Consider the following 26877-nt stretch of genomic DNA (forward strand, 5'->3'; position numbering starts at 1 on the left):
TTTAAGAAATAATTACGTAATTGAATGAATATTATTGAGTTACATAATTTTCCACACGTTCATATTCCACTCGTAATTATATATAAAGATGATGTGACTTACCAAACGAAAGCGCTGGCAGGTCGATAGACACACAAACATACACACAAAATTCAAGCTTTCGCAACCCACGGTTGCTTCGTCAGGAAAGAGGGAAGGAGAGAGAAAGATGAAAGGATGTGGGTTTTAAGGGACAGGGTAAGGAGTCATTCCAATCCCTGGAGCGGAAAGACTTACCTTAGGGGGAAAAAAGGACAGGTATACACTCGCACACACACCCATATCCAACCGCACATACACAGACACAAGCACATACACAGACACAGCAGAATGTCTGCTTGTGTCTGTGTATGCGCGGTTGGATATGGGTGTGTGTGCGAGTGTATACCTGTCCTTTTTTCCCCCTAAGGTAAGTCTTTCCGCTCCAGGGATTGGAATGACTCCTTACCCTGTCCCTTAAAACCCACATTTCATCTTTCCCTCTCCTTCCCTCTTTCCTGACGAAGCAACCGTGGGTTGCAAAAGCTTGAATTTTGTGTGTATGTTTGTGTGTCTATCGACCTGCCAGCGCTTTCGTTTGGTAAGTCACATCATCTTTGTTTTTAGATATATTTTTCCCACGTGGAATGTTTCCCTCTATTATATATATATATATATATATATATATATATATATATATATATATATATATCGTGGATGTTATAGGCGACCTGAAGCCTGAAGAAAGGCATATGTGGACGACGGTTTCAGTCAGAGGGGGAAGTACAAGAGAGGGGTGCAGTCGTGGATCCGTGAGCGGCCTGTCAAGTGCTACGATACAGGAATTGATCGTCCTGTCTCTGGGTGCGATAAGTGTCTTTACGTGTATGGTGATTACTTTTGAATGAAATCATTCCATAGTCCCGTTGCAGTGGGTGTTCGGCTTTCATTTGACTGCGCTTCATATACCACGAAACTTATAGTACAATCACGAAAACTACACGAAACAGTAAAACAGTAACACGGGACAATCTTGAAGTCTACAGTTTCAATTGCAGGCGTTGTCCGCACACTCGTAGTTAAGGAGGGACTTCCGGTAAAGCTTCTGTTAACCTTGCAAACCGGAGTATATCTATGACTAAATGTCTGTACAGAAGGACGTAAAGGAAGCCTCCATCTACCCACTAACAGTCTCGCGTTTTCAGTCCCTTCTACAGCAAATAAAAAGCCTTCAGTTTCACGTAGAAGAATCACTCGATCTAGTTTTCCCAGTTGATAACTTGAAAGCTTCACGGGGTCGCCTGTGTAAACCTTCTGAATACGGATCGGGCCAAAGGCTAACACAAAAATCAGAAAAATATTCTCCACTCGTGGAAAGTTTCCAAGTGTCACAATGAGCTAGGGTTCACGCACTATATGTCCACGGCTGCCAAGACAAAGGCAGTATCCCGAGCTCCGGTCTCACGTCCACGCCCACGCCCACGACTCAATGTTTTCCACAAAATTCCGAGGACGCTTGCACTACATCTACACTAAATAAGTCATCTAAACGCAGCGGAGCGCGCGTCTGCTACCATTATCGCCTCCTCTCTTCTCTGTTCCACTGGTAAGCAAAAAGAACGAATGCTGTCAAACTTCCGCCATAGCACCCAAGTCTCCCGATATCTTGTTGTGGTCATTCCATGATACTCGTATTGAAGGGTGTAATGCTGGCCGACTCTTCCTGAAACGTACGCTCTCGGAATCTAAAACAATAATCTGCGTAGTGGTGTACAACATATATATTGTAACGTGCGCCACTGAAGTTTGCTAAGCATATCCGTAACGTTCTCGCGCCATCTATGCCATCCCGTGACGAAACTCGCTGCATATCTTTCGAGCTTTCCAGTCTCTTGTATTTAACATAGTACGTATCCCAGTAATTAAGTCTTTTGCAAGCCATTTCGGTCGTGGATAAACTGTATTTCTTCAACCTTCTCCCTATAAGTCTGATTGTGACATCTGCTTTTTCTGCAACTTGTTTTTTGTGGTCTTTTCGTTTTAGGTCGTTCGTGTTAGTATTTTGTAATTTATTTCTTTCGTAGATGAACTACAATTCTGTAAAACTGTCCCAATTAACCTAAGTCGGGCACCCGATTTCCTGCAATTTTTTTGTATTTTAGGTGCCGCGGTTAGTTACTTCTAGGTGTCCTATGGAAGTTACTGTTTCCAGTGGCTTCTCACCAACAGCGTAATCGAAGTGTCGTAAAATGGAGTGAATAAAATCAGTTTTCAGCTTTAAAAAAACTGATGATTTTAAAAATAAATATGAATATCAAAATTATATGGGATTGTAGATTTTGTGTCTAACCTTAAACTTATAATCAGAGTTAGAACCTAGGTCATGTTTTTAAAACATTAAAAAACTTGGTATTTCTTTTTACTCCAAAGAGAGGGGTGAATAAAAACAGTAGTGTTAATATTATTAATCTTCCTATTTATTCGTCTTTGTGGTAATAGGGACATGTCAGAACCTATTTTGGATCTAGGAGAAGCAGAAACAAAATTTATCTCTTTCAAAACTTCTATTATTCAATAGAAAACTGAAAAAGAGTATAAATTTTGATTTCGTATTTTGTTTTTCGTATAAAAATTGTTATATCCTTAGTTACTTTTCTGTAACATTAAAGTTATGAAGTTGGTTTGTTTGTTAATACATTAAGTTACCTAAATCACGTTTAAAAATTATGTCACTGAATCTTCATGTCTTCTTCTAGAAATAATAAACGGCCAGTCAGCAGTTTGGGCTTCGTCTCTGTCTTGGCTAAGATAAAGCGTTCGCTATGCTGTTCACAGTGGATTTCTAGCATTCCTATTTTCTTATTCATTATTAAATCTTCTCCTGCACTAGTCCTATTTTATTTTGTATTTACAACCATGCATTTACCTGAAAAGAAGTCCTGTTCTTGCTGCTACAGAGCTTCACTATTTCCCTCTATATATAACTTCACTTTATCCATTTCCCTTTATAAATTTTCTAACATACCTATCCGTTTAACGCCATTCTCTGTGCTCCCGTAAGAAGCCAATCTGACTCGATTATAGTGGCATTCTGCAGCTGTCCAAATTACGATGCCTATGCAACCCTTGATGATTGCGTTACACTTTTGACAGAAGTATCCTATCCAAATCTAAGGTGTTGTCTGGTACAACCACTGTGGATTCGTGAGTGGCGCAGGTGATGAAGTCTTGACACCCGCTCATCCCATTACTGCTACGGCTGCCACGGCAGTGACCAGTGACGTAGTCTTAGCGTGTTACCCACGTCAACCTGAACTGTGTTGCAGTGTTGGAGTCGTGGGGTCAGCTGCCCGTGTCTGGTTTGCTGGAGGGCAACACGGCGCTGCTGGGGAACTTCGACGAGTGCCTGGACGCCGGCGGCAAGTACTGTCTGGCCAGCGTGCGTCTGCAACACGTGTCAGCCCAGCAGGTAAGGCAGCCTCGACACGCAGGCTACACTACGATAACTCCACGACTACAGCCACAACCATAACACCACGACTACAGCCACAACCATACTTCAGTTTCGCGGAAGGGAATTAGAAGCAGTGACACTGCCGACATAACAAGTCACAATAACGGAGGTTAAAATTTCTTCGGAGCTTAGTTTGTAACACGTCATCATATTGACACTCCTGATGGTTCAGCGATCTATTGTTCATCAGGTGGGCAGCTGGGCATAGCGATCTGTTCTTCTCTTTTGTTTAGTTACAAGTTCCATAGGGCATCTGAAAGATTCTTTTATCGAAATGATGTAGAATGACTCAGTTTACAAGATATACATTAATGGTTAGTGTTAACATTGATAAGCAGAATATTTTTAGTGATTCTCACGCTAGTATATTAACTTTATTATTATTATTATTATTATTATTATTGTTGTATTTTATTTCATTTTATTTTACTCATACATTTATTTTTTTACTGGCTACCAGTTTTTCAGTAGAAATTCGTTGAGATCTCCAAGAGAAATAATCTTAAATTAGATTTAAAACTTTCTTCGCTACATGTCAGACATTTTGTATTATGGGGCAGATGATTAAAAATTTTTGTTGCTGCATATGGACCTTGTGCCGCGAGATGTATGGTTGTGATCCGTCTGTGGCCCCGAATGAGAGTGGCCGCACGCTTCAACACCGCAGGAGTCACAGCTGTGTGCGGCCGGCCGGCACGCGGGAGATCGGACAGGTTCACGCGACATTTTTGCGATGATTACAGGTGCCTAGCCCATCGACTCACCGTGCTTTTCTTCACTGACACGTCTCGTATCGGACATTCTGCATGCCCCTACGAATTCACACAAATGACGGAGCTGATCCCTCACGGTACACAAAACAGGTCAGAACATCGTTGCAGAAACAACGAAAAAAGAATGAGAAATATAAAGGAACGCAATACCCCCAAGACTGGAGATCTTTTACAGAAACTTGGAATCTAGCATGGACTTCAATGTGACTTATAACAGTTTTCACAAAGAAACTGTCTCGGAATCAGCCTAGAATATCCAAAGAGATTTTGGTTTTATGTTAAGTATGCTATCGAAAAAACACAATCAATGCCTTCTCTGCACGATAGCAATGGAAACACTATCGGTAACAGTGCTGTTAAAGGAGAGTTTCTAAACACAGCCATCCGAAATTCCTTCACCAAAGAAGACGAACTACATATTCCAGAATTCGTATCAAGAACAGCTGCCAACGTGAGTACTTTAGAAGTAGGTATCCTCAGTGAAGTGAAGCATCTTAAATTAGTCAATAAAAGCTAGTCTTCACGTCCAGACTGTTCACCAAATACGTAGAGAATCCTGATGCGATATACAACGGCTCGCTCTACGAAAGATCCGTACTCAAAGGCTGAAAAGTAGTACAGGTCACACCAATATGCAGAAGACGTAGTAGGAAAAATACAATCAATTACAGGCCCATGTCATTAACGTCGATATGGAGCAGGATTCTCGAACATATATTGTGTTCGAACATTATGAATTACCTCGAAAAGAAAGGTCTATTGACACATGGTCAACACAGATTTTGAGAAAATCGTTCTTGAAAACCACAAGTGTGTTGAGTACTATCAGCTAGGGATTTCAACCGATATTGTATTTCTAACTAACAGGCTTGTTATATTCCCTGTGTATCCAATAAAATTTTATCTTTTCCGGGGAGAAACTGGAGGGGAGACGACACGACTTGTTTAAGCCAAGAACAACGGTACTAATATTGTATAATTCGGTTGTATCTGATAACTACCATTATTTGTTACTGTGACAAGTTGAAAGTCATGGTGATTTAAAAATGTTAAAACATTAACTATCAACTATGAGCGAAACAAAATAAAAGAAAACTTCGATGGTGACCGGTATTTTTGTTGACAGGATTCTCATTTTACATAATCAACAATAGGTCTGCAACTAAAAAGATTTGACGTACAGTCTACGGACTTTAGACGTACAATATGTAGCTACAAGAGTAAATTTTATTGTGATATAAAATTAGTGCAATTTAATACACGAATTATTCACTGTAGTTTCAGTCAAAGCACAGACATACAACGATAGTGTGATAAACAGAGAAGTAATTATTAAGTAAAATGAGTTAAAAGCTGTCATCAGATCAAACGCTTGTATTACAGACGAAACAGTTGAGAAACGTTGCTAAAAGATAAGGTAACTGGACAAGACAGCCACACTCCACTACACCTGATAGTAAAGAAGTTCACGGGCCAACTGACATTCAACTTCGAATCACGCCATGAGGCAGAAACGGAAAAAAATGTAACTGTCACACAGGAGGGAAAACATAGGTGGAAGGAAGGCATGAACTATTGGCTGATGAACCTCACCTACATAAATACGAGCTTGCCTTTGAAGCATAACCCACAAAAATACATGCAGCAAGATTTACCTGGTGAGTTGCATAAATTTGCGATCTCCTAATAACTAGAGAAAGGAAATTGGTGATTTACTGCACAACGCACGCGACAAAAAATACTTTAAACGTCCTGAATAATGACGCATTAAACATTAAAGCAATTTACAAAACACCAATGAAACGTCCGCTAAACCCGCTGGGCAGAACAGGTAATAGGATTGTGGAAAGGGCCAAGGGTTGAAGTCAGTTTCTGCTTGTAATTGTCATTTATTGTAATTTAGCAACTCTTTCACGGCTGAAGGCCTCCAACAATAAATCTTAACAAGATAAAAATCCAAATACGATAGCACTAAAATAATTCAAAAAACAACATACGCAAAGTGCAAAACAAATGGCTGAGGGCCACAATTAATTTCCATAATTTTAGAACATATTACCATAGACCTTTAAAGGCAGAATGCCAACAAGAAATCTAAAAAAGGTCAAAAATTCAATTAAGATAGCAATAAAATAATTTAAAACCCAAAAGGCAACATATACAAGGTGCAATACAAATGGCTGAGGGCCACAATTAAATTTCAGAACTTCAGAATATATTACCATAGACTTTTAAGGCAGAAGGCCAGCATGTTTAACAACAAGAAATCCAATTAAGATAGCAATTAAATAATTTTAAAGAAGCAACATATGCAAGGTGTAATACCAGTGGCTGAGGGCCACAATGAAACTTCAAAAATTATAAAATATATTACCATAATCTTTAAAGGCAGAAGGTCGCAGTGTTTAATCTTCAAAGATAAATTTAAGAATTAATCTAGCAAAATTTTAAGAAAACAAACAACCATACGCCTAAAATTTAAAATAGCTGAAAACTGATAATTAAACACCGGTGGCACTCAGAAGCCTCCAGGGAGCTAGGTCTGCCCTCGTTCACTTAGGCGATGTAGGTGGTGATCCGAACTACACTTGATACGTCGGAACCCTACCAGGGGACAGCCACGGACCAACCGGCACAACGACTTGGTTGGTTGGTTGTGGGATTAAAGGGACCAGACTGCGACGGTCATCGGTCCCTGACACAACGACTTGCTTACCATCAATCAGGACATAAGAACTCAAACAGAAAAGGTTGCAAACGTGGAAATCCACAATGGCGTATGAATTAGTTGTCAGAATTACACAACATGTTGGACAGCAACAACAGGCGAAGAAAGGACGCTCCCTGAAATTGCGTTACTGGCCAGGGCGGGTAACCAAAACACTAACGGCCACAGGGCAGGAAATTCCTCTGGTCCGCAGCAACCGACCGACTCTTCCGAATGACGACATCATCTAAAATAGACATCAGTGGAAATAACACCAACTACACACACAGTCTGACAGACACTTGCACAAAGATATGAACAATACGCAACAGTAACTAAGCACACACGAAGACAAATCGGGAGTCGATGCACATTCACACAGCCGAGTCATGAACAATCGGCGAGCCCAAAACGCGTCGTCCGGTAGGACGACCGACCAACGATCCACCAAGACCGCAGCCGCGGCTCAAGTGATGCGTGGCGGCAATGGTCGGACGAGCCATGTCGACGCAGACCTCACTGTTGCTCCAACCCGACTGCACTAGTTCCGGATTGCAACTCCCCGACAGGAAGGTCCGGACTGCGCTCCAGACGCGTTCCCACTGACTGGCAGACCCGAACTTGCAACCCGAACTGTACTAACTAACTTCCAACAGACAACGAGCGGGAATTAATAGCAGTCTAGCAAAGATACTACGAGAGGGGATATATCCATACCCGCTGCTAACGCCGTTCACGGTCAGGCAAAGCAGCAACTCAGTGATAGTAGTAATTTAAATTAATGTAGTGAGATGGAAGTACGTTAAAAGCAGGGTGTAAAATACATGACGGGGGAACACGAGCCACGCACGGCTCAACCAATAATTTAAAACACATCATTAAACAACTCCCCGACAATTACAAAATGGAAGCTATTTTGTTTTGATACGAGCGACATGCTCCTCAAATTGCCTCGCCAGATGCAGGAACAGAGAACAGAAGTCTGAACCGAATCTGATGTAGAAACAGCAGGGCACAAACACGTGCAGAAAGCGAACCGGTCAATTATCGCGGTCACAGCGGAAAGCAAGACCAGCCTTCAAGCATGCCGCGTGGTCCTGGCACCAAAGTGACGAGCTAAAAGTATCTCACCGAGTATACAAAGCCGCTGTGCGATGACAAACAGTAGAAATCTTGGAGCCGCCACAAGACGTGTGGATGACGACGACCCGCCGCTTGCCTCCAGAGCTGGTCGGCCAAAGGAATAATGCGTCCACTCCCTTCCTGGTACAGGTCTCTCGCGCCCGGAAGATACTCACAAGGGAACCTCCCCATCGCACCCCCCTCAGACTTAGTTATAAGTTGGCACAGGGATAGGCCTTGAAAAACTGAACACAGATCAATCGAGAAAACAGGAAGAAGTTGTGTGGAACCATGAAAAAAATAAGCAAAATATACAAACTGAGTAGTCCATGCGCAAGGTAGGCAACATCAAGGAGAGTGTCAGCTAATGAGCGCCGTGGTCCAGTGGTTAGCGTGAGCAGCTGCGGAACGAGAGGTCCTTGGTTCAAATATTCTCTCGAGTGAAAAGTTTAATTTTTTTATTTTCAGATAATTATCAAAGTTCAGTCACTCACACATAATCAACTTCGCTCTCCAAAATTCCAGGACATGTTCAGATTTGCTTGGACATATACAGGATTTGACGGTCTACGCACGGAAACATTTGAAAACGTAAAAAAACATATGTTTTGACAGAGCACAGGGAAAACTGTGCGACTGTGAAACTGTTGCATTCATTTGTTGCAGTTTATGTGACAAACTCTTATGTTTTCAACACTTTTTTGGGAGTGATTATCACATCCACAAGAAAACCTAAATCGGGCAAGGTAGAAGAATCTTTTTACCCACTCGCCAAGTGTGCAAGTTAGGTGGGTCGACAACATATTCCTGTCATCTGAGGCACATGCCGTCACCAGTGTCGTAAAGAATATATCAGACGTGTTTTCCTGGATCAAATGTTTTCGGTTCCTATTGGAGAGGCACGTCCTTTCGTCTACTAATCGCACGGTTTTGCGGTGCGGTCCCAAAACACAGACAGTAAACTTATTACAGTGAATAGAGACGTCAATGAATGAACGGACAGATCGTAACTTTGCGAAAATAAAGAAAGTAAAATTTTCACGCGAGGGAGGATTCGAACCAAGGACCTCTCGTTCCGCATTTGCTCACTCTAACCACGGGACCACGGCGCTCATCAGGTCACATTGTCCTTGATGTTGCTTATCTTGCACATGGACTACTCAGTTTGTATAATTTGCTTATTTTTTCATAGTTCCACACAACTTATTCCTGTTTTCTCGATTGATCTGCGTTCAGTTTTTCAAGGCCTATCCATTGTGTCGATTTATAACTAAATTTGAGGGGGGTGAGATGGGGAGGTTCCCTTGTCAGCCAGACTATCTTGAAAGTCATACGGGCAGTAGAACAAAAGTCTCGTATTCTGTGTGGAGCTCTAACTCATGTGAAATAGTCACATAGATTTTCGGTCGGATTATATTTCGTACGGTTTCGTTTGGTAATAAGATATGAAGAACCCTGTAAATGGAGACAACAGGGAAGCTTACATTAGGTATACTAATTCGTCAAGTGCGTGCTTCCAGACCTCTCGGTATGTTGTTTATGGTCACTTGACTAAACACAATGTGCTGTGAAAGACTAACGCCGTCCTGCAAAATCCGTCTTCTCTATCCATTAATATAACTTGATGGCTTTGAAACCTGAAAATATTATCTGGGTTTAGCTACGTTTCGCTTATTGTGTGTACACTGTCCGTCCATTTTAGTGCGTGACTGATTTTCTTCCTAGCGTACAATCGACGTCAGTGCTATAGCTCCGGTGGCTGCTTGAGCTAACAACTGCAACCAACAGACGTGCATTTGACCTGTCTGCTGTGAGCGGGAAGTGTTAAGTAGTAGACGTGTCGATACAGTGTGTCAAAGATATTATGTGACAAATCGCAATGGAGGAACGAACTGAACATCTCCAAATCAAGTGACCAAGACATTCTCCGGAACGTTTTGAAGAAGACAAAGGTGCCTAAAAGTGTGTCCCACACACTATCACTTCGGAACAAAAAATCAAATGGTTCAAATGACTCTAAGCACTATGGGACTTAACATCTGAGGCCAGCAGTCCCCTAGACTTACAACTACTTAAACCTAACTAACCTAAGGACATCACATACGTCCATGCCCGAGGAAGGATTCGAACCTGCGACCGTAGCAGCAGCGCGGTTCCGGAATGAAGCGCCTAGAACCGCTCGGCCACAGCGGCCGGCTCCGAACAAAAACAACGACGTGTGGACACCTACGGCAACTTGATTGAAATGCAAATCCGACAACTATTGTCACACAAAATCATTACAGGTGACGTGACTCGGTGTTATCAACGCGACCATAAAACAACGAAGTACAGAAATTCACAGGAAGAATCGACTCTTCGAGTACGTAACTGACATTGAAGCCAATTAGGTGCGCGAGTCCAACACCCCACATGTTTGTGTGAAAGCTCTGTGCGTGGTAGGAAGACACCTGAGTATGAAAACCGCCATCTTAACTCGTCTCGAATTATTATTAATCCAGTCGCGAAACATTTTTTATTCACAGGATATAGGGATGGCATAACGTTTAACTGTTGCTTAAAGCTAGTTCTTTTCCCGTTTCATGATCTCGTGTTCCATTGAAAGATATCATTGTCAATGGTTTAGAAAGCACTCCGTCTTCAGGCCACAAGTGGCCCATCGGGACCATCCGACCGCCGTGTCATCCTCAGTTGAGGATGCGGACAGGAGGGGCGTGTGGTCAGCACACCGCTCTCCCGGTCGTTATGATGGTTTTCTCTGATCGGAGCCGCTACTATTCGGTCGAGTAGCTCCTCAATTGGCGTCACGAGGTTGAGTGCACCCCGAAAAATGGCAACAGTGCATGCCGGCCTGGATGGCCACCCATCCAAGTGCCGACCACGCCCGGCAGCTCGACTCACGGGAACCGGTGTATCCACTGCGGCAAGGCCGTTGCGTCAATGGTTTAGAGGTCTGTCTAAATTAGCTGACAGTGGTCTTAACTCTCCTTCTGTAAATTGCGAAATATCTTGTGACTCTACATGTTCTAGTAATCCTATTCCCTAAGCGATTATTGTTATCAATTGGACTAAATGTTCGACGAGTTACTTTCTTCGTTTTTTGTGGCAATGTGAAGGTTGATAATGAGTTAAGTCTTACTTAAAACTTTACAGCCATTAGTCTGTAGAGTATCGCCAGCCGCTGTGACCGATCGGTTCTAGGCGCTTCAGTCCTGAACCACGCTGCTGCTAAGGTCGCAGGTTCCATTAGATTGTGTGATGTCCTTAGATTAGTTGGGTTTAACTAGTTCTATGTCTATGGGACTGATGACCTCAGATGTTAAATCCCATAGTACTTAGAGCCATTTGAACCATTTTAATATGTAAAGTATCAGTGTGTACTCATTTTTATTCTATCGTTATGTTTTTCTTTTCGTTCTAACTTCTTTGTGGACTGCGTTGTGTCTTCATGTTAATGTTTTGATCTCAGTTCGGTTCGGTGTGGACTTATAAAGACCCTGCTCTCTGTTTTCTCTAAACGTCGTGAAATTTTATCGTTTACTTTACAAATGACTAGTTGCATCGACTAAGTTTAAAGAATTTACTATCATCTTTTGCGTTGTTATTGTAGCGTTAGCTATGCACTCGAAAATGTTATTGAAAATACTCTTCGAAACCCAAGAGAATTGCTTTTCCGTAAAATGAACTGTTAAAGAAAGTTAGCAGTGTGTAAAACCTGGGTGACTATTTAAAGGCTATCGCTACTTCCCCGATAGTGTTAGTGGAATTTAGGAAGGTCGTTCTCCACAGAAAGAAACATGTATCGCTTCACTCTTATCTTAGTTGTTTTGGTAATACAGTATTTTTCCACTGAAAGATAGTTCTATAATTTACAACTGTGTCACGGACCAGCACTAATTCTCTTTAAGTATTTTCCTTCTGTAAATAGATACCACTAACTGCAGAAATCAGTCGCCAGTCTTCAAAGGACAGATTAGGAGGAAAGGTCTTTTAATAGAACTTAAAATCGTTAGTGAAATTTCCGTTGAAAGACTGCAACTTTACTTTTAGGACAAGATTTAAATTTGCCAGACATTTAGGAATCAAATTAACGAAGCTTTTCAAACATAAATGAAATTACTCCATTTTCATTATTAAATTTAATTTTGGCTTGAGGAACTAAGCAAATAGAATTAACCAATGAATAGTGCAATGCGGCTTCTCATAGATGTACTTAATCACACTCTTATTAAAATTACCACACAAAATTTTTAGTGACTGAGATAGCTTGCTGTTCGTAAACTGAATCACAAAAGGATATAGCAAAATGGACATCAGGGATTTGTATAAAAGATGCTAACACAAGTTACTGTAAATCGCTACTGCATTGTTTCCCAAAAAAAGTATCTAAGCACTCCCCAATATGCCTCCTTCTTCTGTAATCCCTAATGTTCCCAATCTCTTCTGTAATAGTTCTTCATATGAAATTCGAAGTCAAAAGCATTCCTTTGAAAAGCACAGCAGTTGTCAGTATTGCTCAGATGTGTTTTCGCAAAATCTTCACTTCTACCTCACTGAACAGTTATTATCGTAATTGCGGTAGAATACTACCAACACCGAATTCTGGAGAGGCATTCGATAAGAAATCCAACATTTTTTCTTGGCCAATTTCGGTTGAAAAAAATTCGAAATTCGTCGTGGGACATCGGAGAAGATTCCCGCTTCAGCCAATATAGTTTTCATGAAGTTCTAGTCTGTGGCGGCAATATACGTAGCCTTAAAAGTGTCGTCTGCAACGGAGATGCGTTCCTAGCAGAGAGCTGTCACTGAGTTTCTTTTGGCGGAAAACGAGGCAGTCGCAGTTATTCCTAAACGCTTGTAAAACGTCTATGGGGACATGCCATTGAACAAAAGCATGGTGAATCGCTGAGCGGAGTGTCTGTCTTCATCGCAACAACGTCCCATAAACTTGTGTGAGCTCCCGCGTGCAGGACGGCTGCACACAGCTGTGATTCCTGCAGGGGCGGTCGCGCGGACACTCTCATTCGAGTTGATCGTCAGATCACAGTCAGACACCTCACTGCAACTAATCGTCTATGTCGGTAGTGTCGACACACTCATCCACCAGTTGGGATAGCCAAAGGTATGTGGTCGCTGGGATTCATCGCCGCCTTATAGAAGACCGTAAATAACAGCGAACGACCATCTGTGGGTAATTGCTTACGCATCACGAGGTTCACTGTAACATTTTTTTGTCGAACATGGCTGCCAAAAAGGGGAAAAAATCCAATGTGCACACCGGGTGGAGTCATTCCAGACGTGGAAAGGGTCCTTCCTGATGCCATGAAGAGCACAGGGTGCAGTCAGGTGTAGGGTATGCCTCACATCGGTACCAATGATGTGTGTCACTTTGGAGGGAAAGAGATCCTCTCTGGTTTCACGCGGCTAACAGAAGTGCCAGCCTTGCTTGCGAGATGAAATCAGAGCTCACCATTTGCAGCATAGTGGACAGGACCGGTGGCAGGCCTCTGGCACAGAGCCGAGTGGAGGGTCTGAACCAGAGGCTCAGACGGTTCTGCAAGCGTGTACGCTGCAGATTCCTCGACTTGCACCATCGCTGAGTATGTCAGGAGTCCACTACACGCGGGAGGCGGCTATACGGGTAGCAAAGGCTGTGTGGCGTGGACTGGGCGGTTTTTTAGGTTAAAGGGTCGCGGGAAAACACAGAACGGGCTCCAGACTCAAAGAGTCGAACACGGAAACAACGTAGATCAAGGAACCATCGATATAACAGTTGTAAATTGTCGATCTGTGTTGTGAAAGTACCAGAACTCCAAACGGTAATAGAAAGCACTGTTGCGCAAATCGTTGCAGGCGCTGAAATTTCTGCGATGAGCCTAACGCTGTTCCGAAAGGGTAGGTTAAACACCGTTGGCGATGGTGTGTTTGCTGATGTTAGAAGTAGTTGATCTTGTTGCGAAGCTGAAGTAGTTCCTGTGAGTTAGCATGGGCAGAGGTCATTCATGGCAACCGGAATAAAATTATAATTAGATCCTTTTACCTAGCATCCAACTCGGGTGATACAATTGCTGAAAGTTTCAAAGAAAACTTGAGTTCAATTTCAAACACGTACCCGGCTCATACAATTATAGTTGGTGGTGAATTTAATTTACCCTCGATATGTTGGCGAAAATACATGTTTAAATCCGGAGGTACGCATAAAACGTCATCCGAAATTGTGCTAAACGCATTCTCTGGAAATTATTTCGAGACGTTAGTTCATGAGCCAACGTGAGTAGTAAACTGTTGTGAAAAGACAGTTGACGTCTTAGCAACAAATAATCTTGACCTAATGACGAGCATCAAAACGGATACAAGGATTAGTCAACACAGGGTTGTCGTAGCGAAACGGAATATTGTAACCCCCAAATACTCCAAAAATAAACGAAACGTATACCTGTTCAAAAACGCGGATAAAAAATCACTTGACGCCTTCTGAGAGACAACCTCCACTCCTTCCAAATTAACAATGTGAGAATAGACCATTTGTGGCTTGAATTCAAAGAAATAGAATCGTCAGCAGTTGAGAGCTCTACACCAAATACCAAATAAATTAACTAACGACGGAGCTGATCCCGCCGCCCCCCCCCCCCCGCCCCCCACTCTTGGTACACAAAACGAGTCAGAATGCTGTTTTGCCGTGCGGGATAGCCGCGTGGTCTGGCGTCATGTCACGGTTCGCGCGGCTCTCCCCGTCGGAGGTTGGAGTCCTTCCTCGGGTATGGTTATTTGTATTATTCTTAGCGTAAGTTAGTTTAAGTTAGATTAAGTAGTGGTTAAGCTTAGACACCAATGACCGCAGCAGTTTGGTCCCATAAGATCTTACCACAAATTTCCAAATTTCCAGAACACTGTTGCAGAAATAACGAAAAAAGCATGCCAAAATTTAAACGAACTCATAATTTCCAAGATTGTCGATCTTTAACAGTAGCTCGAAATTTAGCGCGGACATCAGTGCGAGATGCTTATAATACTTTCCACAACGAAACTTCATGTCAAAACCTGGCAGAAAATGCAACGAGATTTTGCTCCGTTGTAATGTATGCTAGCGACAAGACAACCAATAACTCCTCCGTGCGATAGCAATGGAAATACAGTCGATGACTGTGCTGCGGAAGCAGAATTACTAAACGCAGCGGCCGGCCGAAGTGGCCGTGCGGTTCTAGGCGCTGTAGTCTGGAACCGCGAGACCGCTACGATCGCAGGTTCGAATCCTGCCTCGGGCATGGATGTTTGTGATGTCCTTAGGTTAGTTAGGTTTAATTAGTTCAAAGTTCTAGGGGACTAATGACCGGGAAGTTGAGTCCCATAGTGCTCAGAGCCATTTGAACCATTTTTACTAAACGCAGCCTTTCGGAATTCCTTCACCAAAGAAGACGAAATATTCCAGAATTCGAATCAAGAAAAGCTGCTAAAACGAGTAACTTAGACGTAGGTACCTTCGTAGTACCGAAGAAAATTACATCACTTAATAAAAGCATGTTTTCTTGTCCAGAGTGTATACCAATTGGGTTCCTTCCAGAGTATGCTGATTCAATAGCTCTATATTGTTTGTTGTTGTGGTCTTCAGTCCTGAGACTGGTTTGATGCAGCTCTCCATGCTACTCTATCCTGTACAAGCTTCTTCATCTCCCAGTACCTACTGCAACCTATATCCTTCTGAATCTGCTTAGTGTATTCATCTCTTGGTCTCCCTCTACGACTTTTACCCTCCACGCTGCCCTCCAGTACTAAATTGGTGATCCCTTGATGCCTCAGAACATGTCCTACCAACCGATCCCTTCTTCTGGTCAAGTTGTGCCACAAACTTCTCTTCTCACCAATCCTATTCAATACTTCCTCATTAGTTATGTGATCTACCCATCTAATCTTCAGCATTCTTCTGTAGCACCACATTTCGAATAGCTCTGTACTTAACTATCATATACAACCGCTCGCTCGACGAATGACCCGTACGCAAAGACTGTAAAGTTGCACAGGTCACACCAATATTCAAGATATATAGTAGGGATAATACACTAAATAACAGAACCATATCATTAACGTCGATATGCCGCAAGATTCTGAAACATATGTTCTGTTCGAACATTATGAATTACCACAAAGAGAACGGTCTATTGATATATAGGTAATATGGATTTTGAGAAAGTCATTCTTGTGACATATAAGTAGCTCTTTATTCACACGATGCCTTGAATGCTATAGGCAAGGGATTTCAAGTTGATTCAGTGTTTCTGTATTTCCAGAACGCTTTTGACACCGCACGTCAAAAGCGGGTTATAATCAAATTGATTGCTTTTGAAATATCGTCTCTGGTATGCGACTATATTCGTGATTTTCAATCAGAGAGGCCACATTGCACAGTAACCGACGGAAAGTCGAGTAAAACGGACGTGATTTCTGTCGCTCCTCAAAGTAGTATTACAGGCCCTCTGCTGTTCCTTATCTACATAAACTATTTATTAGACATTATAAGCAACCGTCTTAGGTTGATTGCTGATGATGCTGTCGTTTATCGTCTAGAAAAGTCTTCAGAAGATCATAACCAATTGCAAACGGTCGAGATAAGATATCTGTAGGGTGCAAAAATTGGCAATCGATCCTAAATAATGAAAAGTGTGAGGTCATCTTCGATTACATGATAAATCAATGAAATCTAAAGGCCGTAAATTTAACTAAATACCTAGGAATTACAATTGCGACGAAGTTAAATTGGAAATAATATTTACAAAATATTGCAGGAAAGAGAAACCAAAGACTTCGCTTTATTGGCAAAACACTTAGAAGACGTGTCTGATCTACTAAAGAGACTGCCTACATTACGCTTGTCCGTCCTCTCTTGGAGTACTGCTGCGCGGTCTGGGATCCTTACCAGATAGAATTAACGGAGTACATCGAGGAAGTTCAAGGAAGAGAAGAACGCTTTGTATTATCGCAAAATAGGAGAAAGAGTCTCACGGAGATAGCACAAGATTTGGGACGGACACCATTAAAATAAAGGCTTTTTCATTGCAACGAACCTTCTCACGAAATTTCAGTCACCAGCTTTCTCCTCAGAATGCGAAACTATTTTATTGACGTCGGCCTACATAGCGAGAAACAATCATCGTAATAAAATAAGGGAAATCAGACCTCGCACGGAAGGATACAGGTGTTAGTTTCTTCCGATCGCTGTTCGAAAGTGGAATAATAGAGTATTATTGCGAAGCTCGTTCGATGAACCCTCTGCCAGGCGCTTAAGTGCGGTTTGCAGAGTATCCATGTAGATTTAGACGTAGAACATCGTCATAGGCGATGGGACGTAAGTTCATCAACTCGAACAGGAAACTGAAAGGCAGTCCATGGAGTGGCGTCGCAGCTCCTCTCCTCTGAAGAGAAAGTTCAAAGGCGCACCCTCAGCAGGTGAAGTCATGGCTACGGCAGTCTGAAGTGGTTAATTCTGTTTGATGTCCTCCATCATGGTGCAACTATCAACTCTCAAGTGTGTTGTGCTACCCTTGAGAAACTGAAGAAAGAAAACCAGTGTGTTCGTTGGCAGTAAAATACAAACGAACTCCTTCTCCATGACAACGCAAGGTCTCATACTAGTCTTCTGACCTGGGACAAGCTCACAAAACTTCAGTGGCTTGATCTTCCTCATCCACTCTACAGCTCGGCTCTCGCACCTTCCGACTTCCGTGTGTTTGGCCTAATGATGGATTCACTCCGCGGGAAGCACAGATTGAAATATGGGGAGGTTACTGATGGAGCAAGGCATTGGCTTTGACGTCCACTAGTACTGTGATACTATGCTGGCACACGTTGCTTCCCTGCAAAGTGGCGTACGGCCATCGCCCTGAAAGGAGGTTATGTTGGAAAATAGGATTTTGTAGTCAAAAGAGTGGCCAATAGCTTGGCGTACTGGAATCCTGGATACAACCAACCTGCTTTCAGAGAAAAAAGTGTTACATTACTTACTGAACCCTGTCGTAAAATTTATTTCATACGACTTACTACTGTAAAAGGTGCTAAATCTTCAGCCTCTTCAGTAAAATGCAACGTATTTCTGCACAAATATCAGCTTGACGTAGACCCGTCCAGACAGCTGCGCACGTCAAAGCGTCCGCATCCTGGACGTTTGGCGCACCAGCCCCGGTTTGAAGTGAATTAACGAGGCGAGCCTGTGTGCTAGCTAGAGCCAGCCTGGATGTGATTTCTGGCGGATTCCCAGATGCCACTAAACGAGATACCCACGTCCATCGTCAGATACACGCTACATAATATTTTAGAAAGCTTTTCTCAAACTTGCACATAGAAATTAATCTATGCGCCACCATATGCGGAACACTGATTCCGTTCTGACGTTGGGGGGGGGGGGGGGGGGGGAATAGGAAATTGATAACGTTGTATGTTAAGTCTCCTTAAATCCATAATCTGCACCAGCAGCCATTACACCGATATTAAATTGTTTTTATTACAAACAACACATTAAAGAAAAGGTAAAAATATACACCGAAGAGCCTAAGAAACTGGTACACCTGACTAATATCATGTATCCCACACCTACCCCCCCCCCCCAGCACGCAGAAATGCCGCAACACGACGTGACATGTCTGAAGTATTTCTGGAGGGAACTGACACCATGAATCCTGCAAGGCTGTCCATAAATCTTCTTAAAAGCATGTTACTAGGCATCCCAGACATTTTCAGTAATGTTTATATCTGGAGAGTTTGGTGTTTAAATTCAGAACAGTGTTCCTGGAGCCACTATGTAGCAATTCTGCACCTGTGGGGTGTCGCATTGTCTTGTTGGAACTGACCAGGTCCGTCGGAATGCATAATGGACATGAATCGATGCAGGTGATCAGATAGGATGTTCAAGTACGTGTTAACTGTCAGAATCGCATCTAGGCGATCAGGGGTACCATATCACTCCAACTGCACACACCCCACACCATTGCAGAGCCTCCACCACTTTGAATAGTCTCCTGATGACGTGCAGGGTCCATGGATTCATGGGGTTGTCTCCACAACCGTACACGTCCATACACTCTATACAATCTGAAACAAGACTCGTCCGACCAGACAACAAGTTTCCAGTCATCAACAGTCCCCCAGGCGAGGGGTAAAGCTTTGTGTCGCGCAGTCATCAAGCGTACACGAGTGACCCTTTGTTGTTGATCGCCGAGCATTGAAATCTGCAGCAATTTGCGGAAGTGTTGCACTTCTGTCACACTGAACGATTCTCTTCAGTCATCATCGGTCCGTTCCTTTCAGGATCATTTTCTGGCCCCAGCGATGTCGGAGAGTTGATACTTACCGGATTCGTGATATTCACGGTACGCTCGTGAAATGGTCGAACGGCAAAATCCCCACTTCATCGCTACCTCGGAGATGCCGTGTCCCATCGCTCGTGCGACGACTATAACACCAGGTTCAAACTCACTTAAATCTTGATAACCTGCCATTGTAGAAGCAGTAACCGATCTAACAACTGCACCAGATACTTGTCTTATATAGGCGTCGCCTACCGCAGCGCCGTATTCTGCATATTTACATATCTGTGTATTTGAATACGCATCTCTATACCAGTTTCTCTGGCGCTTCAGTGAATGTTTTGAGGGAGCGTATCTCCAGTATGTCAAAATATAAGATTATAATTCTACTTGGGTTCTTACGTTATCGTATAAGACTTATTTCGTGAGGCAGTGTGGCCTAACGACATAACTGTGATTGTACGTATTCAATAATTTCTCGTCTTCTGTGCCTGTGCGTACGAAACGTTGTAAGGCAACTCTGTAGACTATATGTTTCAGGGTGCATACTAATAATTCCCACTTTGCTCATTGGCGTTGATAATACAGTGGTATATGCTGCTGCTACAGAAATGAATTTACTTGTCTTTTCTTTCCAGCGTTAATAATTGTCAGCGAACTGCAGACATATTTGAAGTAGTAACAATATAAGCGTCATCGAGTGTACCCGTCTTTGCATGTCGACAACGCTAGGACACAGTCTGTTACTTTACATCATCGCCACAGTCGTGCAATATTACTAGTAACAAACTGCAATTCAGCAGGCCGCTATCCGCCGATAAGCCCTTTGTGCACTAAACATGGACAGTGCCCTTATCGTCTCCCTTTGTGTGTTCGCGTGAGTCACTTCTGGTTCTACTGGCTACTTCTTATCTAGAGACACACTTGCTCCCACGTCACCTGACCTTTCCTTGGCCGTGATAGGTTTTATGTTTTGAGTCTCAAGATTCATTGAACACCTTGTACTACGAGGAGAGTCAATAAGTGATTCAACATTTTTCTTCTGCAAGCAGATTGGTTTTATTCAGGATTCCAAAACACCTTATTACTCCCCACTCTTCTGGCTACAGAACCACGCGTTTCAACATGTGGCGGCCTTACGCCACCTTACTGAGAGGGCCTTTATGCCCACCTGGCACCGTCGCACTAGCCGACATCGAAGTCACGGTATTGCAACATCAAAAACCTGCCCATCATCCACGTACTGCTTCCCGCAGATTTCATCCTTCATTGATCCAAACATCTACATCTACATCCATACTCCGCAAGCCACCCGACGGTGTGTGGTGGAGGACACTTTGAGTACCTCTATCTGTTCTTCCTTCTATTCCAATCTCATATTGTTCGTGGAAAGAAAGATTGTCAGTATGCCTCTGTGTGGGCTCTAATCTCTCTGATTTTATCCTCATGGTCTCTTCGCGAGATATACGTAGGAGGGAGCAATATACTGCTTGACTCATCGGTGAAGGTATGTTCTCGAAACTTCAACAAAAGCCCGTAATGAGCTACTGAGCGTCTCCCTTGCAGAGTCTTCCACTGGAGTTTATCTATCATCACTGGTGAGCAATATTCAAGCAGTGGGCGAACAAGTGTACTGTAACCTACTTCCTTTGTTTTCGGACTGCATTTCCTTAGGATTCTTCCAATGAATCTCAGTCTGGCATCTGCTTTACCGACGATCAACTTTATATGATCATTCCATTTTAAATAACTCATAATGCCTACTCCCAGATAGTTTATGGAATTAACTGCTTCCAGTTGCTGACCTGCTATACTGTAGCTAAATGATAAAGGATCTTTCTTTCTGTGTATTCGCAGCACATTACACTTGTCCACATTGAGATTCAATTGCCATTCCCTGCACCATGCGTCAATTCGTTGCAGATCCTCCCGCATTTCAGTACAATTTTCCATTGTTACAACCTCTCGATGTAATACAGCATCGTCCGCAAAAAGCCTCAGTGAACTTCTGATGTTATCCACAAGGTCATTTACGTATATTGTGAATAGCAACGTTCCTGAGACACTCCCCTGCGGCACACCTGAAATCACTCTTACTTCGGAAGACTTCTCACCATTGAGAATGACATGCTGCGTTCTGGTATCTAGGAACTCTTCAATACAACCACACAATTGGTCTGATAGTCCATATGCTCTTACTTTGTTCATTATACGACTGTGGGGAACTGTATCGAACGCCTTGCGGAAGTCAAGAAACACGGCATCTACTGTGAACCAGTGTCTATGGCCCTCTGAGTCTCGTGGACGAATAGCGCGAGCTGGGTTTCACACGATCGTCTTTTTCGAAACCCATGCTGATTCCTACAGAGTAGATTTCTAGTCTCCAGAAAAGTCATTATACTCGAACATAATACGTGTTCCAAAATTCTACAACTGATCGACGTTAGAGATATACGTCTATAGTTCTGCACGTCTCTTCTTGGAAACGGGATGACCTGTGCCCTTTTCCAATCCTTTGGAACGCTACGCTCTTCTAGAGACGTACGGTACACCGCTGCAAGAAGGGGGGCTAGTTCCTTCGCGACAATCTAGAGAAGGAACTACAGTGCAGTCTTCCTCTGTGAAACAGCTTTGGAAAAAGACATTTAGTATTTCGGCCTTTAGTCTGTCATCCTCTGTTTCAGTACCACTTTGGTCACAGAGTGTCTGGACATTTTGTTTTGAGTCACCAACCGCTTTGACGTAAGTCCAAAATTTCTTAGGATATTCTGCCAAGTCAGTACATAGAACTTTACTTTCGAATTCATTGAACGCCTCTCGCATAGCCTTCCTCACGCTACATTTAGCTTCGCGTAATTTTTGTTTGTCTGCAAGACTTTGACTATGTTTATGTTTTCTCTGAAGTTCCCTTTGCTTCCGCAGTACTTTTTTAACTTGGTTGTTGTACCACGGTGGTTCTTTTCCATCTTTTACGATCTTGCTGGGCACATACTCATCTAATGCATATTGTACCATGGTTTTTAACTTTGTCCACTGATCCTCAACACTATCTGTACTTGAGACAAAACTTTTGTGTTGAGCCGTCAAGTACTCTGAAACAGATGGAAGTCGAAAGATGGGAGACGAGGGCCGTAGGGTACATGAAGAACAACAGTCCAGTGTAGTTTTGTGAGTTTCTCTCAGGTGTACAAACTGCTGTGAGGCCTTGTTTTAACATGGAGAAGGAAAAGTTCGTTTGCACTTTTGTGCCGACGAAAACGCTGAAGTCGTTTCTTAAATATCCCGAGGGTAGCACTCGCCTTTGAGTAGCCCAACTCCTGGATGAGTGTGAGGATTACCAAAAGAGACGTCCAGTTGTGCAGCGAGGTGTTTCATTGTGATAAGTCTATGACCTCGAATGAGAGTGGCCGCACGCCTAACGTTGCAGGAGTCACAGCTGCATACGGCCTGTCGGCACGAGGGAGATCACACAAGTTCACACGTCATTGTTAAGATGATGACAGGTGCCTCGCCCAAAGTCTAACAGTGCTTTTGTTCATTGCTAGATCTCCGCAGACAATCTGCAAGCGCCTGCGAATATCTGCGAATTTCTGGTTTTCCTTAAAAAAAAAAAAAAAAAAACTCAATGACAGCTCCCTGCTTGGAAGGCATTTCCGTTACAGACGCAATTTTGAAGGCTGCTTACAGTGCTGCCATCTATTGGAACTTCAAGAAACTGTAAGAGGAGGAGCAGAAATACTACGCGGTGTCCCACTACAAATTCCACATTTTCCAAAAAAAAATTGGCCGAGAAAAAAAAGTGCTGCATCTTTTATTGACTGCTCCCCGTAGGACGCCGTTGAGCATACCTTCAGCTGGTGTGACAGCGTCTGCCACTCTTGGTATCTGCAGAGTCAACTCGGAGCCTCCAGATGTCTCTATGGTACGCCTTTCTCCCTTATTGTATTGGCCAGTGTTAGTGTCTGCTGATGTGCCGAGACGAAGACTTAAAATTCTCACGCTGTTGGTCCATACCTTCTACGACTGCTAGCGAGCTTGCTACGAGACTGTGCTTGATAGTGATGTACACTCTATCACTTCTCTAACTGAACCAAATAATTCTTGACCGATTGCGATCTTACAGAACTACTACTGAACGATTTTAATGACTGTTAGGTTCAATAAATACATGGGTACACTACTGGTAAGGAGGCAATTGAATATGGCATTGTCGTGCAAGATTAGCGGAGCGGTCTAAGGCGCTGCAGTCATGGACTGTGCGACTGGTCCCGGCGGAGGTTCGAGTCCGCCCTCGGGTATGGGTGTGTGTGTTTATCCTTAGGATAATTTAGCTTAAGTAGTGTGTAAGCTTAGGGACTGATGACCTTAGCAGTTAAGTCCCATAAGATTTCACACACATTTGAACATTTGAATATGGCACAAAAATTTCTTTGAAGTGAGTTTAGAGAGAATTCAAAGAATGTTCTTGAGAGGAATGTGTCGTACAATGTTATTAGTCGACTAAAGGACTCAGCTAGTTCGTTCTGATACAGCCGCAACATTTCTGCTGATGCCTTATTTCGGTGGGCACTTTAATTGGGTGTGAGCAATAGAGCTCAGCGACCTTTCTGATGTTCAAAATGTCGTACTACTAATGAAAACAGATCCATGAATTTTGTTCTATTGTTCCACTATCTCTTGGTTGTAAAACGTCCTGATTATTTAACTAAGTCACGCAGATATTAGAACAGTGGATTCCTACTCGAGAAGAGTAGGATTCAAGTTTCACTTATTTATACGGATATTTTCTGCGGTTCTGCACTATCGCTTAAGACGGATGTTCTCCTGCTTACTGCAAAGAGGCTGGTTGGGTTTCATCCTTCTATGCTTGTCCAATGGAGCTCGCAGTCCGATGCCAGTATAGTCGATACCGTCGAAGCCTAAATACTAACTTTTTCATTTCTTTATCGTTCTTTTATCGCCAGTTACATTCTTTGTTATTAAGTCTTCAGTACCATGAAGACACCATACAGTAAATGTCATACTGGCATGAAGTATACTAGACGTTCCGATAAGCAAAACGTAATACACATTCTGTATACATGGAAAGATTACACATAGGGTTTCTCATTCCAAAATCGCATTTGAAATTTGAATATTCTTGTGAGGAATGTGTCGTACATTGTTATTGGTCGACTAAAGGACTTATCTTGTTCGTTCTGATATAGCTGCGACATTTCTGCTGATACCTTATTTCGGTGGGCACTTTAATTGGGTGTGAGCAATAGCTTGAGCTCAACGACCTTTCTGATGTTCAAAATGTCGTACTACACATGAAAACTGATCCATGAATTTTATTCTATTGTTGCACTATCCCTTGGCTATAAAACGGTGGTCTTCGAGCAACAGGGCCTCTACTTCCCTTTGGATTCCTAGTTCTTGTCGGAGACTTGGTTTGGCATTTCGTTTTTAGGTACTGAGACTTGAGACTAGCCGGCCGCGGTGGTCTAGCGGTTCTAGGCGCTCAGTCCGGAACCGCGCGACTGCTACGGTCGCAGGTTCGAATCCTGCCTCGGGCATGGATGTGTGTGATGTCCTTAGGTTAGTTAGGTTTAAGTAGTTCTAAGTTCTAGGGGACTGATGACCTAAGATGTTAAGTCCCATAGTGCTCAGAGCCATTTGAACCATTTTTAGATATTCTCATTTTGTCATTTGGAGATAATGAGTGGAGCTATAGGTGCTAGAAAGTGAGTGTTAAGTGGATAAATCGGAACATTCACGACGTATTCTTCTGTTTTCGGTAGAGATATAACAGTAATGAATGCAGCCAGAAACATTTGCACCGTGCATGGGGATAATGTCATTAGACAGAGCACGCCAAGAAAATGGTGGAGGATGGTTTTGACATGAGTCTGTTCAGGAAGACATTCGGGATTTGATGAAGATCATTTAAAGGCATTAATCCAAGGTGGTCCATGTCATTGTACTAGAGAACTGCCAAATTATTCTTCCATCGTCCAACATTTGCATGCAGCTGGAAGGTTCAAAAATCGAGTGTATGGATATCGCATGATCTAAGCCAAACTCACAAAAATCAGCGGGTGGTCACATACGCATTTCTGATTGTTCGTTATTAATTGGCTCGTGAACAACACCGATAATTCCTATCGTTACTGGTGATGGGAAATTGCGTCTTTCTGCTGATATACGGCAAAGAAAGGAATGGCTGAGCCCAAACAAAGCATCGTCTCCTCGTACAAAAACCTGCGCACATACACAGAAGCTTATGTTACGCAACGGGTGGAACAGCGACGGTGTGGTGCACTACGAATAGCTTCCCCGAAGTGTAGTCATCTCTGCTGACATTTCTTGTCAACAACAGAGACGTCTGGCAGACGCAGTCCAAAAACAACGACCAGGAAGACTGCGTGAAGTGATGCTACTCCGCGATATCGCCCGCCCGCTACACTGGACTTGGGTTGGGAAGACGTTCCGCTCCCACCTTATTCACCTGATCTTACGTCTTCAGATTTTATCTCCTCCGCTCTGTATCGAACAATTTTCTGGATTAAAAGTCGATCCGAATATGGCTCGACGACTGCTTCGCCTCAAAACCACGTTATTTCTACAGTCGCGGAATCGAAAAGTTACTCTAGCGTTGGCAGACTGTTGTAAATAGTGAAGGAGAATATGTTGTTGATGACTCTAGTCTCTGTTATATGCATCTCTTATGTTCGTTAAACTTATTGAAAAACTGTACGAAGTGTAAGTAGAGAGTTCAGGTTTTTATGTTGGTAACTCCACATAGCGCTCTGCATATAAATCAGTGACTGTGCTGTGTGCAGTCTCTACCTGGTTGGACTCATTGTTGGAATATTCGCTTGTGTAGTGTTCCCTAACAGCACGTAGCGTTGGGCAGTTGGAGGTGAGCCGCCAGCAATGGTGCATGTGGAGCGAGTTTTGAGAGGTTACTATAAGCGGACAATCTGGACTTGGTCCACCAGAGAAAGGTAATTTTTAAAGATGGAGTTCATGAATTGATATATGATGACTTTTGAACATTATTAAGGTTAAATATATTGTTTGTTCTCTATCAAAATCTTTCATTTGCTAACTATACCTATCAGTAGTTAGTGCCTTCAGTAGTTCGAATCTTTTATTTAGCTGGCAGTATTGGCGCTCGCAGTATTGCATTAGTTCGAGTAACAAAGATTTTTGTGAGATAAGTGATTCATGAAAGGTATAGGTTATTGTTAGTCAGGGCCATTCTTTTGTAGGGATTATTGAAAGTTAGATTGCGTTGCGCTAAAAATATTGTGTGTCAGTTTAGTGATGATCAGAATAAGTAAAGAGAACACAGTCTGAGTACGTTAAGTTTTGCTCAGCTGTTTGAAAATCAAATAACGTAAGAGGTTTTTTTTTTTAATTTTTTCTAAGGGGATGTTTCAGAAGTTATTCACTAACCCAATA

The 26877-nt window shown here is 42.8% G+C and overlaps 1 protein-coding gene across 1 annotated transcript in view; it reads left to right on the plus strand.

Annotated features, from left to right (window-relative positions):
• The window catches only part of LOC126199556 (nose resistant to fluoxetine protein 6-like), a 296567-nt gene that overhangs the window by 54285 nt on the left and 215405 nt on the right, over positions 1-26877 (plus strand). The window contains exon 2 of the mRNA XM_049936478.1: positions 3345-3487. Coding sequence (XP_049792435.1) covers positions 3345-3487 — 143 coding nt within the window. The remainder of the gene's footprint in view (positions 1-3344; positions 3488-26877) is intronic.

This window comes from Schistocerca nitens, chromosome 8, assembly GCF_023898315.1.
Source record: "Schistocerca nitens isolate TAMUIC-IGC-003100 chromosome 8, iqSchNite1.1, whole genome shotgun sequence".
Classification (NCBI taxonomy): domain Eukaryota; kingdom Metazoa; phylum Arthropoda; class Insecta; order Orthoptera; family Acrididae; genus Schistocerca; species Schistocerca nitens.